General features: G+C 54.3%; 1 protein-coding gene across 3 annotated transcripts in view; it reads right to left on the reverse strand.

The window, feature by feature from the left end:
- Positions 1-12,918, reverse strand: part of DAPP1 (dual adaptor of phosphotyrosine and 3-phosphoinositides 1) — a 48,225-nt gene extending 35,307 nt beyond the window's left edge. For 2 of the 3 annotated variants that reach the window (XM_012738404.2, XM_012738403.2), the window contains exon 1: positions 12,716-12,917. In XM_012738404.2, coding sequence (XP_012593858.2) covers positions 12,716-12,816 — 101 coding nt within the window. In that variant the 5' untranslated portion in view covers positions 12,817-12,917. Of the gene's footprint in view, positions 1-12,715 lie in introns of all 3 variants that reach the window. The other variant, XM_075998772.1, reaches the window with a different exon arrangement.
- Between the last annotated feature and the right edge of the window lie 4,387 nt (positions 12,919-17,305).

Genomic DNA, 17,305 nt, shown 5'->3' on the forward strand with positions numbered 1-17,305 from the left:
CTGAAGGCCCAGCTGGGGCACAGGGGCAGGCCAGGAGTGGGGTGCACGGTAATACTGGAAGACCTGGTGGACACAGAAAGCAATCTCGCATTTTAAAATTTTTAAACGTGAGCCATGCATCCACTTCGATTGTACATTTCTTTTCTTTTCTTTAACCAGCCGACTCCTTGATTGCGTAGATTGTGTATTTCTCGGTGACAGAATTTCTTAGAAACCCCCATCTACAGATTATTCATATATTTAATGACATATTTTTCTCCTTCCTGGCAAAGAGAAGTGAAATGGAACATGGATTCTGTTCCATCAGAGTTACTAAGAGGACAAGGATTTCAACCGAAAGCAAGAACAGAAACTCCTGGTTATGTGAAAGCCGCTGAAAAGGCCCTGGAGTTGAACAGCCAACAAAGGCACTCTTCTTTGAAAATCTTCTCTCTTTGCTTCATTTTCAAAATTATTCTTATTTTTGAATGACACTGACACACCCTCAGAAGCCTCTAGACCAAAAATGGCAAATACATGACACTTGCCCCTCTCTATGGCCATGGATGACACAGATAATTACTCTCTCGGCCTCGCAGTCCTGAGCCCAAGGTGGCAGAACATACGAGGAGTCACCGGACGTCCTGCTCTAGGCGATCTTCACGTGGGGTGATCTGTCCTCAGCACTGGAGTGGCCCTGCGGTTCTGCCGGCCTGCTGATTCCTTGGTGTCATTTGTTCATAGGGCTGGCGCTAGATTCTCCAGTTTCCTGAGAGGCAAAGCACTTGGCCTTCTATGCCATAGGAATCAGGGATTTAGGATAATAAGGGACCCTCTTAACTCAAGGGCTATCAGCGTTGCACTTTGGATTATTGCCGTGGGGTGACATATCTAAGACACAACGGTGCTGTCCACGCAGGCACGTTGAGCCGCGTATTTGCAGCGTGGACCTCCCTGTCCGCTGGCGGCAGCGATGGCCCCGTCCAAGCAGGGAGGACAAAGCGGAGGCCTTGCGGGGGATTCTGGAAGATCTAATAAGGTCTCAGAGAGGCGAGGTGGGAGGCCTAGAGGAGGCTGAAGAAGCCTTTACAAGGGCTTTCCAGTCGGGAAGTTTCTGTGCCGGCCATGGCTGTGTGCGTTGCTCTCTGACTGTGCACATCCACCTGCCCCGCAGCAGAGCTGCTCGGTGGGGGTGGGGGTGGGGCTGGGGGTGGGGCTGGGGGTGAGGGTGAGGGTGGGGCTGGGGGTGAGGGTGGGGGTGGCGGTAGGGGTGGTGGGGTGGGACTGGGGGTGGGGGTGGGGCTGGGGGGGTGGGACTGCGGGTGGGGGTGGGGCTGGGGGGGTGGGACTGGGGGTGGGGGTGGGGGTAGGGTGGGGGGGACAGCTGCCCAGGCTGGAGAAGACAGAGAGGAGGGACCGCCGGGGAAGAGTGTGTGAATATCTCGATTCATGGACTAAAGGTGAGTCCCAAGTTTTCTCGGGGGAGTCGAGGCTGAAGAAAAACAGGACTGGAAGGGAGGAGAGAATTCTGTGGGAGTTAGAGACCAGGATACACTTGTTCTTGAAGGTGTCTGAGGAATGAGGCAAACACTCGTGGGAGATAGAAACACACAGAGACTCAGAGACTCAAAAGTCAAAGAGCGGTAGATAGAGACATAGAAAGAGACAGATACAAAACTCGGTGACAGAGAAAGGCCCAACACAGATGGCCAGACGTGACTTAGGGAACACACCTGCAGACCCTGACGGAGTGATCCGGGCGACAGAGGCAGAGAGACCAGGGAGACAAGGACGCCGGTGCACACAGAGAGATCCACAGAGCCCAACTCAGGGATGGGTCAACACCCCCCAGGGACGTCAGGGACACGGCAGATCGGGGGGACAGAGCCGCTGACTCGGAGGAGGAGTGACTTTGCAACTCACTGCAGCAGAGGTCCCCGTGCTCAGCCCCGAAGGCAGCCTGCTCCCTGCGGGAATGGCCACAAGGCCAGAAGAGCACCACGGCTCCCCTGCGCCTGGGGACGCTGGGTTTGGACTGGAGACAACATTTCGTGTATGAGACCTTGAGGAGGCCTGGCAGGACCGGGCAGGGACTGAAAACTAGAGGTTCTAGCTGGGTGTGGTGGCTCACATCTGTAATCCTAGCACTCTGGGAGGCCAAGGTGGGAGGATCACTTGAGGTCAGGAGTTCAAGACCAGCCTGAGCAAGTGAGGCCCCGTCTCTACTAAAAGTAGAAAGAAATTAGCTGGACAACTAAAAACTATATATATATAAAATTAGCTGGGCACGGTGGCACATGCCTGTAGTCCCAGCTACTCGGGAGACTGAGGCAGGATTGCTTGAGCCCAGGAGTTTGAGGTTGCTGTGAGCTAGGCTGACTCCACGGCACTCACTCTAGCCTGGGCAACAGAGTGAGACTCTGTCTCAAAAAAAAAAAAAACAAGCAAAAAAAGAAAGGAAAGAAAACTAGAGGTTCTCTCAGGAGGGCTCATCTCCGAGGGAAATCAAGCCTGACTCTGCATGTGTTCTGGTTACTCTCGTGACCTGCATCTCATAAAATGCTGATTCAATGTCATTGTCTTCAGACTGTGGTTGCCATTGGCAACCTACCATTGTGAAGAGAGTCACTTTCAGAAAGTTACAGCTGCAAGAAAGAGCCCCAAACTTTGGGGGATGGAAAAAATACTGGCGGATCTTATTTCACTAGTTAATCTCTACTCCATGGTTCGGATGGTAACTATAACTAGCATCAATTTATCCCACCTGTCAAAACCACTGGGCATAAAGGGGCTGAGGGAGTCGGAGGGTGAAGAATGCAAGTACCTCCCTGTTTTGGTGGTGAAGACTCATGGGCTGACGTCAGGATCCTTGAGTTCTGGTCTTGGCTTTGACTCAACTTGGGGCAACTCAACGAACACACGGACACATCTGCTCTTTGTCACGTGGTGTGCTCAGATGAAGACAACCATCAAGAGCCTACAGCCCTGCACCTAAGGGTTCACCATCAAAATGAGTTTACAGTGCTCTACCCTAAGCAGGAGCCAAGCCTCTTAGCTCTTTGGGATTGACATCTGTTGACTCGACCCAAAATGTAGAATCTGCTGGCACTGAGTCAGAACCTAGGAGCAGTCAGATGGAACCCAAGAACTAAGATATTTATGAGACCTTAAGGTTTACAAGATTTTTTTTTATATCATCCTGAAAAAAAAAATACATAAAAGCAGAAGAACTGGTTTTGTTTGGGTGTGAATCACTTATTACGTTTCACTCAATGGAATTCCTGGTTTCCACGCCTCTGTTTCTTCCTGGTCATTCCCAGCTCAGCCCTCCTCTTTCCTAGTCACTAATCTGCAAACTGCACCACGGGTTGATTTTCTTGGCTCTGGACTGGTTGCCACCCACCCCACTGAACCACTGGATTAATCTACCTACACAGAAAACATGATTACCTTGTAAGGTCACATTCCTACAAACGTTCAGTGAGTCCATATCGTCCATTGACCAAATCCATTTTAGACCCTTTCGACCCCCGACCAACCTAAATATCCAAACCTTAGCAGAGGGAAACAGGCTAGCCCAGGAAAGACAGACCCAGAGCTTGCTTTGAGACAGACCAAGAAAGAGATGATAGAAAAATATCTTATCAAAAAGCAAGAGCAAAATTATACACACAGTGTGGTTACAGTTCAATCTGCACTGTGTGTGTGAGTGTGTATGCATTGTGTGTTTACAGAGAAGTATTTTTAAAAGAGTAGAAAGAAGTTGAACAATGTCATGTTAGGTGGTAGTACATGGCTAACATTTTGGTGCTTTTATTTTCCAAATTTTTAATAATTAAGAGATATTACTATTATTTTAACTGTTTATTATGAATAATTTCAGATATAAAGGGAAGTATAAAATAGTTTAGATAATACCCACATTTCAATAATACCCATATTTTAGGTAGAATAATTTTTAACCTTTTGTCCTATTTTTTTCTTTATATATTTTACAGTTTGAAAGTAAATTACAGACATCATGATGCTTAAATAATTCAACATGTGTCTCCAAAAAGTAACATCCTTTTATTCATCATACTGTTATGAAAACAAACTATTATTCTTATGCTTTTTAAAGTTATAAATATATTTTTTTGACAGAGTCTCACTCTGTTGCCCAGGCTAGAGTGCTGTGGCATCAGCCTAGCTCACAGAAACCGCAAACTCTTGGTTTCAAGCGATCCTCCTGCCTCAGCCTCCCAAGTAGCTGGGACTATAGGCATGTGCCACCATGCCCGGCTGATTTTTTCTATATAGTTTTAGTTGTCCAGCTAATTTATTTTCTATTTTTAGTAGAGACGGGGTCTCACTCTTGCTCAGGCTGGTTTCGAACTCCTGACCTCAAGCGATCCTCCTGCCTCGGCCTCCCAGAGTGCTAGGATTACAGGCATGAGCCACCCTCCTGGCTAAAGTTACAAACATTTTAAGCCAAGAAGGTGCAGCAGCAGACGGGCGGACAGACGCGGACAGGCGGAGTCAGTGGAGCGGGAGGAGGTGGCGGGACGGGGACACGCGGGACGGCCGCGCGGGCGGAGTGGAGCAGGAGGAGGTGGCGGGACGGGGACACGCGGGACGGCCGCGCGGGCGGAGTGGAGCGGGAGGAGGTGGCGGGACGGGGACACGCGGGACGGCCGGGCGGGTGGAGTGGAGCGGGAGGAGGTGGCGGGACGGGGACAGGCGGGATGCCCGCGTGGGCGGAGTGGAGAGGGAGGAGGTGGAGGGACGGGGACACGCGGGACGGCCGCACGGGCGGAGTGGAGCGGGAGGAGGTGGCGGGACGGGGACACGCGGGGACGGCCGCGCGGGCGGAGTGGAGCGGGAGGAGGTGGCGGGACGGGACACGCGGGACGGCCGCGCGGGCGGAGTGGAGCGGGAGGAGGTGGCGGGACTGGGACAGGCGGGATGCCCGCGTGGGCAGAGTGGAGCGGGAGGAGGTGGCGGGACGGGGACACGCGGGACGGCCGCGCGGGCGGAGTGGAGCGGGAGGAGGTGGCGGGACGGGACACGCGGGACGGCCGCGCGGGCGGAGTGGAGCGGGAGGAGGTGGCGGGACGGGGACACGCGGGATGGCCGCGCGGGCGGAGTGAAGCGGGAGGAGGTGGCGGGACGGGACACGCGGGACGGCCGCGCGGGCGGAGTGGAGCCGGAGGAGGTGGCGGGACGGGGACACGCGGGACGGCCGCGCGGGCGGAGTGGAGCGGGAGGAGGTGGCGGGACGGGACACGCGGGACGGCCGCGCGGGCGGAGTGGAGCGGGAGGAGGTGGCGGGACTGGGACAGGCGGGATGCCCGCGTGGGCGGAGTGGAGCGGGAGGAGGTGGCGGGACGGGGACACGCGGGACGGCCGCGCGGGCGGAGTGGAGCGGGAGGAGGTGGCGGGACGGGACACGCGGGACGGCCGCGCGGGCGGAGTGGAGCGGGAGGAGGTGGCGGGACGGGGACACGCGGGATGGCCGCGCGGGCGGAGTGAAGCGGGAGGAGGTGGCGGGACGGGACACGCGGGACGGCCGCGCGGGCGGAGTGGAGCAGGAGGAGGTGGCGGGACGGGGACACGCGGGACGGCCGCGCGGGCGGAGTGGAGCGGGAGGAGGTGGCGGGACGGGACACGCGGGACGGCCGCGCGGGCGGAGTGGAGCCGGAGGAGGTGGCGGGACGGGGACACGCGGGATGGCCGCGCGGGCGGAGTGAAGCGGGAGGAGGTGGCGGGACGGGACACGGGGGACGGCCGCGCGGGCGGAGTGGAGCCGGAGGAGGTGGCGGGACGGGGACACGCGGGACGGCCGCGCGGGCGGAGTGGAGCGGGAGGAGGTGGAGGGACGGGGACACGCGGGACGGCCGCGCGGGCGGAGTGGAGCGGGAGGAGGTGGCGGGACGGGACACGCGGGACGGCCGCGCGGGCGGAGTGAAGCGGGAGGAGGTGGCGGGACGGGACACGCGGGACGGCCGCGCGGGCGGCGCCGGTTCGCGCAGGTGCACGCGGGGAGCAGGAGCCGCACGTGTCCGGCCGTGACGAGGGCCACGCTCTGGGACGCGGGCGGGAGAGGCGGCGGGGAAGCGTCCCGCAGACGGGCCGCGGGCGGCGGCCAGACCCGGCCGGGCGGACGGGGAGAGCCGCCGCTGGGCCCGAGGCCGGGCGCGTCCGCGTGCGCGCGGGCTCTGTGTTTTCCGAGTCCTGGGCATTGCCACCTTCGTGCCACGTTCCCTGTGTGAAATGTCGCTTTTCCCCACTTTGACTAGCAAAACCCCTACCGGCCCCAGGGCCATCTTTCCTGTCCAGCTGTCCCTCCCTTCCTGCCACACGCAGCTGGCACACGGCGACACGGCGACAGCCCTCAGCGCACGCGACGCTGCGTCCCGACTGCGTGCCCACGCATGCTCCGTCCCCGCACGCCGCGTCCCCGCACGCCCCATCCTGCACGCCTGTCCCCCGCACGCCCGCCCCGCACTCTGCGTCCCCCGCACGCCCCGCCCCTGCACGCCCCGTCCCGCACGCCTGTCCTCCGCACGCCCTGTCCCCCGCACGCCCGCCCAGCACTCTGCGTCCCCTGCACGCCCCGTCCCGCACGCCGCGTCCCTGCACGCCCCATTTCTGCACGCCCCGTCCCGCACAGCCGCTCCTCCCTTGGCACGGCCTCCCCCGCGCTGCCAGCCCGACGTCACCGAGCACCGGGCGGACCTGTGACTGACCACACGGCAGAGCGAGTGAATGAACAGGTGACTCCACCCAACATGGAGGAGCTGGGCCATCACTGGGGGGCGAACGAAGTCACCTGAAAGAGGAACAGGAAAGCACAGCGACGGGGGGAAACTCACTTGGGCCGAGCGATGGCGCTGCCACAGTCGCACCCCGCGCGACCGCAGGAGCCCGCCTTCCGCGCCAGTCCGCGACTGCAGCGCTGTGCACAGCACGGGGACCCGCAAGCGCCCGCTCCGCCTCGCGTCGCACCTCTGTGACCAGGACGCCGGCCTGGCCGTGCGCCCTGTGCGTTGTGTGGGGAGCAGAAGGCATGACGTCTTTCGCAGTAAACTTTGTTGGTTGTGGAAATCACAGAGCTCTCTTTTCTTCTCTCAGTTTGCCACTAGCACTAGTAAGTTGTGCTAGTATGACAAGAAGACAGAAGTTTGATGAAAATTAGGAAGTTGCATGACAGGTCAAGCATGAAGGCTCTGGAGCAAAACTCCTGGATTTGAAGGTTTCCTGGAATGTCATCTGGGGCACGTGATTATGGCTCTGTCCTTTTCTCATCTGTAAACGGGGTGACACTAGTAATAGTACCCGCCTCACTGCTATGTGTGAACTGAATAAACTCATACACGCAAAGGGCTGCAAACAGTGCCTGGCACAGGCTAAGCATCCAATAACGACTGATCGCCATTATTAGGATGCAAACCTCTGATCACCCGGCTCTGCCGAATTGGCACAGTGTGACGAGCAAAGGGCAGCAGCTCAGGGTGAGCCCCAGGCATGTCTCAGCTCCGCCACTTACGAGCTCTGTGACTTGGACCTGGACCCAGCACTTAACTTATTTGGAGTCATTCTGCATCTATGAAATGAGCAGGATGACATTGTTTTGAAAGTGTCCCTGTGAAGGCTAAATGAGTATGCATGTGACTGGCAGGGTGCTGGCTCAGTGGGTAGTCTCAGCGAACACTGAGCACCCAATAGAGAAGCAGCCTGGGTTATGAAACAAGCATGGGCTTCCGACCCAGACGCCCTGGGACTTCAGCAATCCCATCTCTCTGCTCTTGAGTCTCCTCCAGTGTAAAGTTGGGACGCGAATGCCTTCTGGAGACCAGAGACAGCGTCTGCAAACTGTCTGCCTTGCAATGTCCTGCTTAGTGTCGTTTACTCCGTGGGCGGCACCCCTACCAGAGGGCCAACACCTGCCAGCCACCTGTGTCGGTACCCACCGAGAGCCGAGCGTGGTTTCACACTCGGAAATGGTTGGGGAAAAAAGAAGAAGAGTATTTTGTGACTCATGAAAGTTACATGAAATTTGCATTTCAGCACCCACAAATAAAGTTCGTGGGCACTGTCACAGACATCTGGTTCTGTGCTCTCCGGTCATTTTTGCACAGCACGGGCAGATGTGAGCAGTCTCGTGGCAGAGACCGGAAGGCCAGCAAAGCCTAAAATATGTGTCACCTGGACCTTCATTAGAAAAAAATTGCTGATCCCTGATCTCCTCTAACCTTCTCTTATATGTGGAAAATTAAAGGGCAGAGAAATGAAGAAATTTGTATTTATTTAAATATCCAGAGCTTAGAATCTAGTTTCCTGGCCTTGGCCAACCCAGCCAAACACTGGGACTTTCTTATAAAATTTGAGATCTGGGAAAGTATATTGATTATATTTTTCACTCTGGATTAGGTCTAACTAGATCATTTGAATATTTAATTTTAAAATATCCTGAAATGTTTTTATTTGACAGTATCCCTTTTGTATCTATGGTTATATATAACTATACTATTCCCACATTATCTTGTAGGATCCTTTATTACAACCAAAGAATTGCTGGAATTTTAAATAATTAACTAACTAGTAGTTCTATGCCAGTTTATTACTTGGGTGATGTCTCTAATGTTTATTCCTTATTTTGTTTCCCCATGGCTTCATTCAGAAAGCAGCAGACTGTCCTGGTCCCCCTGTCTCTCGCCCATCATTCTCTCCTCCCCCTCGCCCATCATTCTCTCCTCCCCCATCATTCTCTCCTCCCCCATCATTCTCTCCTCCCCCATCATTCTCTCCTCCCCCATCATTCTCTCCTCCCCCATCATTCTCTCCTCCACCATCATTCTCTCCTCCCCCATCATTCTCTCCTCCCCCATCATTCTCTCCTCCCCCATCATTCTCTCCTCCCCCATCATTCTCTCCTCCCCCATCATTCTCTCCTCCCCCATCATTCTCTCCTCCCCCATCATTCTCTCCTCCCCCATCATTCTCTCCTCCTCCATCATTCTCTCCTCCACCATCATTCTCTCCTCCCCCATCATTCTCTCCTCCCCCATCATTCTCTCCTCCCCCATCATTCTCTCCTCCCCCATCATTCTCTCCTCCACCATCATTCTCTCCTCCACCATCATTCTCTCCTCCCCATCATTCTCTCCTCCCCCATCATTCTCTCCTCCACCATCATTCTCTCCTCCCCCATCATTCTCTCCTCCCCCATCATTCTCTCCTCCCCCATCATTCTCTCCTCCCCCATCATTCTCTCCTCCCCCATCATTCTCTCCTCCCCCATCATTCTCTCCTCCCCCATCATTCTCTCCTCCTCCATCATTCTCTCCTCCCCCATCATTCTCTCCTCCCCCATCATTCTCTCCTCCTCCTTCCTCCTCTCCTCCCCCTTCCTCCCTCAACACCCCTCCCCCTCCCCCATCAACAACACCCAGGCTAAGTGGAGCTGAGCAACAATTGAAGATGGTTTTGTTTATTTTCTCCTTTGCTTTTGGGCACATTCATGCCTTTAGAATGAAAGAAAATAAATGATTTTAGACTGTTGCTTATAAATGAGACACCCAAATGCATCCGAGTTGCTTGATTCAGGCACCTTAGAAAACAATAAAGCTGTGCTCTGAGCAAGTGGCCCATGTCCTAGAACGAGAAGTGACCCAGGGCTCTGTTTATAGGATTTACACATCCCGAGCCTGGAGAAAAACAGGGACCCAAGAACAAAAACTTACAATGTCTCTGTAATTTAACCCCTAAATTATCTGTTTGTATCTACCAAAAATATAAACATAAGAATTTAACTATTTGAATAAGTTATTAAAAAATAACTTTAAAATTAAGTCATTAAATCAGCCACTTTTTATCTATTAATTACATTCCATCATTTTGTTCTTATTGAGCTTTTTAAAAACTGAATTCATCAGAAGTTCTGGGCTCAAGGTTCAGAGAAAAGTTTTCATTCGTATTCAGTATTCTGACAGAGGCAACACGTCATTGTAAAGATTTCTGAAATTATTACTTATAAAAAGTGTACCAGTGGCATACTGCAGGGGCAGGCACTGGCTTAAGCTGATTATTAAATGTTCAATTTTGCAAGCTGGATGTTAAAGTTTTGGCAGCTTGAAATTGGCTATGATGAGAGTATTTATACCAAAGAATTAGGCAAATATTCGAAATCAGAAACCCTCTCCCGAGGGTTATTCTTGGGGGGATGAAAATGTTTTTCTCACTGTGTGATCTCAAAAAAAACCAAAAAATGAAAATGTTCTAATCAGATTTATGATATGGTTATATCACTCTTTAAAGTTACTAAAAACTATTGAACTGTACACTTGAAATGGGTAGTTTGATGGTATGTAAAATATACCTTAATAAAATTGCTAACCAAAATGCCCCCAAACCAACAAACAAAATGCCAACAATGATTTGGTGGCCTTAAGATGCAGGTACACACCCAGCAGACTTAAAATGAAAAATAAGGGCACACTGACTCAATGCTTTTGGTGGATATATATTCTGTGCAGTGGGTCTCAAGCTCAGGCTCACGTTGGAATCACTCAGAGGGTTGAAAAAGAGCACACTCACCCCCAGAAACCCTGAAGTCACTTGTCAGGTATGTGGCTTTGGGCACCAGGAGTTTTTTAAAAACTCCTCGGGTTGTTGTAACCCACAGCAGGGAAGGCTGAGCAGTTCCCCCAGGTAACTGCAGGTTGCCCATTGTTACAGAAATCATCCTCACATGTTCAATAAACTTCCAGGCCTTCTGAAATAGAGAAGTCTGTACACATATGCGCCATGCATGCGTGTGTGTGCACGCGCGTGTTAGACTTGGCATTTTGTATTGAATGACTATTCATTGCACAGAGAGGAAAGACTCGGTTCCATTCCCCTGTGGGGTTGACCTAAAGTTGCTTCCTGCTGTTGGCATTATGGCAGGGCACAGAGATGTCGTGCCGTTCATCTCTGTCACCTAAGTGTGTGCCCACAGTCCTCAAGCGCAGAGTGTGGTTCAAGGATTGTTTGTTTAATTAAAAGATGAGAATTAAATATCTCCTCTGTCTGTTTCTCCTTTGGGGTTTCCTACTACCAAGGGCTGAGACTACAGATAAAACACACACCAAGCATTACTGGCCAATGATTCATAAGGCACTAAGTGAGAACCCCAAATCCAGCTTCAGTGCTCGAACCCAGTGACACCTGTTTTGCTCACAGAAGGGCCTGTCACCGCTCCTGTTTGGGGATTCCGTCTAGAAGGACAGAAGGAGCCTGGAACTCTGATTTCCTAATAAGGGGAGTTTTCTTTATCGGAAATTCCAGGTGTTACAACTGATTTGCCAAATGAACGCAGAGTTAAATTCTGAGACCAAAATTTTAAAATCTAAAAACAGGAGTTATTTAGGACTATTGCAGCAATACAACACAAAAAGATACAGTCTCTGTAGTCTTAACACAGAGAGTTCAACTCTCTTTTTTTTTTTCATAAGGTCAGAGCCTTTGGCAGGCTGGACAGTCAGCTTTGCCAATTAATTGAGGAGGCGAGACTAGTTGGCAGGTGACAATCATTCAAACTTGTCTGGGGCTTGTTTGCACGCCCGCTCCTGTGCCATTTGTGCTGGGAAGACTCAGAGCTATTTACCCAGACAGAAAGTAAGGGTTTCCCCTCTCCGCACCCCCAGGTGTCAACCCCCTCCTCGGATGCTCCCAGTGCTTTAGGAGGAAGGTTCAGTTTCTCCAGGAAATCCCCTACCCCGTCTTGTGTAATACTCACTTCTTTTATTAACTGCGCCCTGATGAGTTGCCTCATCTGGGTCCGTTCTTAAAGACAGAACTCCAGGGACCCCATCTACCTAAACTACCTGTTGGGGGCAGAAATTTCATCCTCCTGTTGGATCGCTGGTGTTTAAAGGCCCGAGGCTGCCCGTCGCACGTGCGCACACAAGAGCTCACCAACACACAGCAGCAAGATTGCTGCAGAAACTTCCTCATTCTCCGTTTCTGAAAAAGTCCCTGTCCCCTACTGCAGGGGAGGCTTTCTATTTATCTCACTGCAACGCAGTCCTCTGACTGTCCCCGAGCCGGTGCCCAAACCTCTCCAACAGCGCATCGACCCATCAACCAGAGCAACATCAAGAACAGCAAGCGGCCACCTGCCACCTCCTAATCCTGTCCCTGTTCTCAAAGGGTGCCCAGTGTCTGATTTCCATCCCCTTGTCTCACCTGCCTATTTCACATCTGGGAAATAATACAGACTCTTACGGTGGGAAGCGCCCCAGCCCGGAAGATCCCCGACAGACCCAGGGGAAAAGTGGACAGGGTGGCAGGTGGGGGGAGACGCCCTTGATCACAGCCAGCCCGAGTGGGGCCCGCGGGCGGGAGTGGGGGTCCCGCGGGGCGGGAGTGGGGGTCCCGCGGGCGGGAGTGGGGGGCCCCGCGGGGGGGAGTGGGGGTCCCGCGGGCGGGAGTGGGGGCCCCGCGGGGTGGGAGTGGGGGGCCTGCGGGCGGGAGTGGGGGTCCCGCGGGCGGGAGTGGGGGGCCCCGCGGGGGGGAGTGGGGGCCCCGCGGGGCGGGAGTGGGGGCCCCGCGGGGTGGGAGTGGGGGGCCTGCGGGCGGGAGTGGGGGCCCCGCGGGGCGGGAGTGGGGGCCCCGCGGGCCGGAGTGGGGGGCCCTGCGGGAGTGGGGGGCCCGCGGGCGGGAGTGGGGCCGCGTCCACCCGAGGCGCGCCGAGAGGAGCCCGCGCTCTTACCCCAAGTCCCGGAGCAGCTCGGCGTCCCCGGCGGGCCTGCCCCACAGGTCTGCGGGATCCCGGGTGCCCATGCTCCGCTCCGCGCGCTCCGCTTTGCCCATCCGTGCCGGCGGAGGCGGAGGGCGGCCGGCTGTGGCAGAGGAGCGGCGCGGCTGCCTCCCGGCGAGGAAGCGAAACCCGGTCCCTCCTCCCCGCCGCCCGCGGGGCGTGTCAGCGGGCGTGCGGCTCAGGTGCCGCCCGCGGGGACGCCCACGCGCCCGGCGAATGGAGAGCGGCCGGTCCTGCGGCCACGCCGCCCTCGGGAGCCGAGCCGGGTGGTCCCGGGCGCCGCCGGCCTGTGGCGGTGGAGGGGCGCTCCTTCGCCTCCCTCCGCCCCTGTCCCGCGCCCGGCGAGCACCGAGCACGCTTCGTGCCAGGAACTCCGCAGGGTGGGAGAAGAAATCAGCCCCGCCACGAGTTCCAACCTGAAGTTTGCTTTCTAGCACCTTCCCAACATTTCTGCTCAGTTTCCCCGCGTTCTAGCGCGCCCTGATGCCCGGGGCGGGGCACTCGGGGACAATTGTCTCCCCCGCGGAGGCGGGACTGGGGGAGAGGAAGGTGGAAAGGTGGTGGGCCCGGCGCCCGCCCAGTGGGCGCGCTGGAGCCGCTGCAGCCCGGGAGCCCCTCGCCCTGCCCTGGCCCGCCCGCGGCCCGGGACGGCCCCTGCCCTACCCCTGGAGTGGGACTTGTGTTGCCTCCTGCGTTCTCAGGCGCCTTCAGCAAGGAATGTCTGTCTCTCTGTCTCTCTCCTGCCCCCTCCCCGCCTCCCCGCCCTCACCAGCCTCTGGGACTCGCTGCTCAGTGCTCCCAGGATCGGCCCGGCAGAGGGCCCGCTGCTCGAGCGTCTCTGCAGCTGACCAGCTCTGTCCCTGCCGTCCCTGCCCGATCTCCCGCTCCCTGCCATTCCTGAGACCGGTGAAAGATGCCGGCGCTTAGAGCCGGCCTGGGGGAGGCTGCGGTCCGAGAACACACGCACGAATTGGCTGTGCACGCACGTTTAAAGTTCTGTTGGCTGCATGTTGTCCCGAGAGGAGTGCAGGGTCCGCGGGAAGGGGCAGGCCAGCCCAGCCAGGGAGGCAGACATCGGGAACAGCCTGTGCACCAGATGTCCTGTCTTTCTAGACCCCTCTGTTCAGGGTTTTATTAATAGTATCTATTTGGTTGCTATTTCAGTAATTTTTTTCTTAAATTTTTTTGTGTGTGTGAAGGGAGAAGCAGAATTTCCCAAGATGAGCCCTCTTTCCTTTCTCTTTTCTTTTCTTTTCTTTTCTTTTCTTTTCTTTTCTTTTCTTTTCTTTTCTTTTCTTTTCTTTTCTTTTCTTTTCTTTTGACAGAGTCTCACTTTGTTGCCCAGGCTAGAGTGAGTGCCATGGTGTCAGCCTCGCTCACAGCAACCTCAAACTCCTGGGCTCAAGCAATCCTCCTGCCTCAACCTCCCAGGTAGCCCGGACTACAGGCGTGCACCACCACGCCCAGCTAATTTTTCTGTATATATTAGTTGGCCAATTAATTTATTTATAGTAGAGACGGATCTCGCTCTTGCTCAGGCTGGTTTCGAACTCCTGACCTCAAGCAATCCTCCAACCTCGGCCTCCCAGAGTGTTAGGATAACAGGTGTGAGCCACAGCTCTGATGTCCTCGTTCCATTCTGTCACTCGTTCCGTTTTTCCAGGACCCCTCCCTTCCCTACCGCCCCGCCAACTGCACACTCGGTGTTACAGTGTTACTAGACAGTTTCGACAAAGTGCCTGATGCTCATAACAATATTTGGTAATTTACTTTACATCAGAATGTTCAGATGATATATTTTTCTTTATTGAAGGGACCTTAACTTTCGCTTCCAAACACCTTCCAAACAAGTGCGAGGTATGTCTTTAAGAAACACATAATTTCCTTTTTACTTATTTCACAGGCTCATTTCGATGCTGCCGATTCACACTGAGTTTTGTTCCGCGCTGGGATGTGACATCCCTGGCGATTATAAGCAGATTTCTGCTGGATTCCTCAGATCTCCAGGTGCGTGTCTGTTATGTCTAATCCCAACTTTAGACAGGGTCTGTCCAATCCCAGGCAAAACTAGGACCGAGTCTCGCTGGGCAAGGAGCAGGCGGTGGGGGAAGTGTAGGCAATAGTGCAAACTCTGCATTGTATGCTCCGCTCAGCACGATTCCACGGCCATTCCAAGAAGCTGTTTGGCCGTGTTGTCTCTCTCCCAAGGTGAAGGATGCTGACGATCTGCTTCATTTTAGTCTTGTAAATTATATATCTGCCTTCCTACCTGCTTGCCTTCTGCCGAGAATGCCCCTCACCTAGGCTCTGTCTGGCCAACTCCTTTTCGTTTTCCAGTCTCAGCATCAGATTTTCCTTTTCTGCCTAGGTTTCTTGTGGCTCCCATCTGGGTCAGGGGACCGTCTGCCGCTAAGAGTCTCAGCCTCTGCGTTGCCTTAACGTGCTTTGCTTATCTCGATTACGACGTTGTTGCCACTGTATTGAGATTTAAATTGTTTTCTTCATATATTCCTCAAGACGAAGCCCTTTTCTAATTAGACAGAGAGAGCACTGAGGGGAGAGTCCACGTCTTGTTCATCTTTACACTGCTTCCACTCAGCACGGTCGGGAGAGGAGCAGCAGCTCAACACCTGTTGTCGCATCAATGGTAAAGACCCTCTCTGGAACTTTCGATTGAACGCTGAAAACTGGGCCAATGCTTTATTGTAGGGATGTGGCCATTTGCGTCTCCTGGGAAGTAGATGCCGAGATGGAACCGGAGGGGCAGGAGATTTATTGGTGGGAATGTCTATGAAGGACAGAGGAGAGGACGGTGTAGATGGGGAGGGTGTCAGGCCACCACACGGAGCCGTGCACTGGTGCCCCGGGGCTGCCTCACACAGCACCACAGACCGGATGGCTACAAGAAACAGAAGTTTCTGGTCTCACAGTTCTGGAAGTCAGAAGTCCGAAATCCAGGCGCCGGTCAGATTGGTTCCTTTGGAGCCTGGAGGAAGAATCTCTTCCACGTCTCCCTCCCAGCTTCTGCTGGTCCCCGGCAGTCCTGGGTGCTCCTTGGCTTGGAGACACGTCACTTTAATCTCTGTGTCCATCTGCACGCAGTGCCTCCTCTCCGCGTCTTCACCTGGACTTCTCATGAGGACGCCGGTCACTGGACTTAGGCTCCACGCTAGCCCAGTGTGACCTCACCTTAATTCATCCCATCTGCAAAGACCCCATTTCCAAACAAGGTCCCATTCGGAGGTCCCAGGCAGACCTGAGTTCTGGGGGACACTATCCAGTCCAGAGCAAGTGGAGTCTGGGGAGGGAGAGAAAGAGATGGGAAGGGAGCTGGGTAGAAAGGGCCTCAGACTGCAGTTCTCAGAAAGTCATGGTCAGGCCCGTGGGGAGCCCCAGAGCAAGGACTGGCCACTAAACGAGTCCCTGGTGCCAGCTCCGCAGCCCCCTGTGCTCCGGCGAGGGCTGGGAGCAGCGGGGACAGCCTGGCGTGCATGTGGGCAGTGGGTCCCGAAGGCGCCGCCTCCTGGCATAGCGAAGACACCCGCCAGAAACATAAACCCAGAGGAAACTTCCCAGCCCGCCTCCCTTCCTCTTCTTTATTCCTCCTCTCCTCTGTCGTTTCCCTCCTTTCATTTTCAACATTCAATCTCGAACTCCTTTCTCATTCTTCTTTCTCTAATGTGAAATATTTGTTCTACTATTTGATCACTGCGTATCCGTGGTGGTTACTTTTATGTGTCAACTCGGCCAGGCCACAGGTGCAGAGATGTTTGGTCAGAGGTTACTCTAGGTGTTTAAGAGTGTTTTAAAAATGAGATTCACATTTATTTATTTATTTTTTTTATTTTTTTTAATTTTTTTTTTGAGACAGAGTCTCACTTTGTTACCCAGGCTAGAGTGAGTGCCGTGGCATCAGCCTAGCTCACAGCAACCTCAATCTCCTGGGCTCAAGCAATCCTCCTGCCTCAGCCTCCCAAGTAGCTGGGACTACAGGCATGCGCCACCATGCCCAGCTAATTTTTTATATATATATTAGCTGGCCAATTAATTTCTTTCTATTTATAGTAGAGACGGGGTCTCGCTCTTGCTCAGGCTGGTTTTGAACTCCTGACCTTGAGCAATCCGCCCGCCTCAGCCTCCCAGAGAGCTAGGATTACAGGCGTGAGCCACCGCGCCCGGCTGAGATTCACATTTAAATAGGTAGACTTTGAGTAAAGCAGATTGCCCTCCATAGTGTGGGTGGGCCTTACCCAATCAGTTGAAGATCTGACTAAATCAAAAAGACCAGCCTCCCCTTGGCAACAGAACCCTCAGCCACTGCCTTTGGGCTTCATCTGCAACGCCAGCTCTCGCTGACTCCACAGCACTCAGCCTTGGATCCAAACTGAAACGCTGGCTCTCCTGGGGTTCCAGCCTGCGGCCCCACCCTGCAGATTTTGGGCTTGCTGGCCTTGTGCGAACCAATTCCTTATTTTTTATATATACATGTGTGTGCAAATACACACACGTCCCCCCACATATGCACATCCTATCAGTTCCATT

Source organism: Microcebus murinus, chromosome 29, assembly GCF_040939455.1.
Source record: "Microcebus murinus isolate Inina chromosome 29, M.murinus_Inina_mat1.0, whole genome shotgun sequence".
NCBI lineage: Eukaryota > Metazoa > Chordata > Mammalia > Primates > Cheirogaleidae > Microcebus > Microcebus murinus.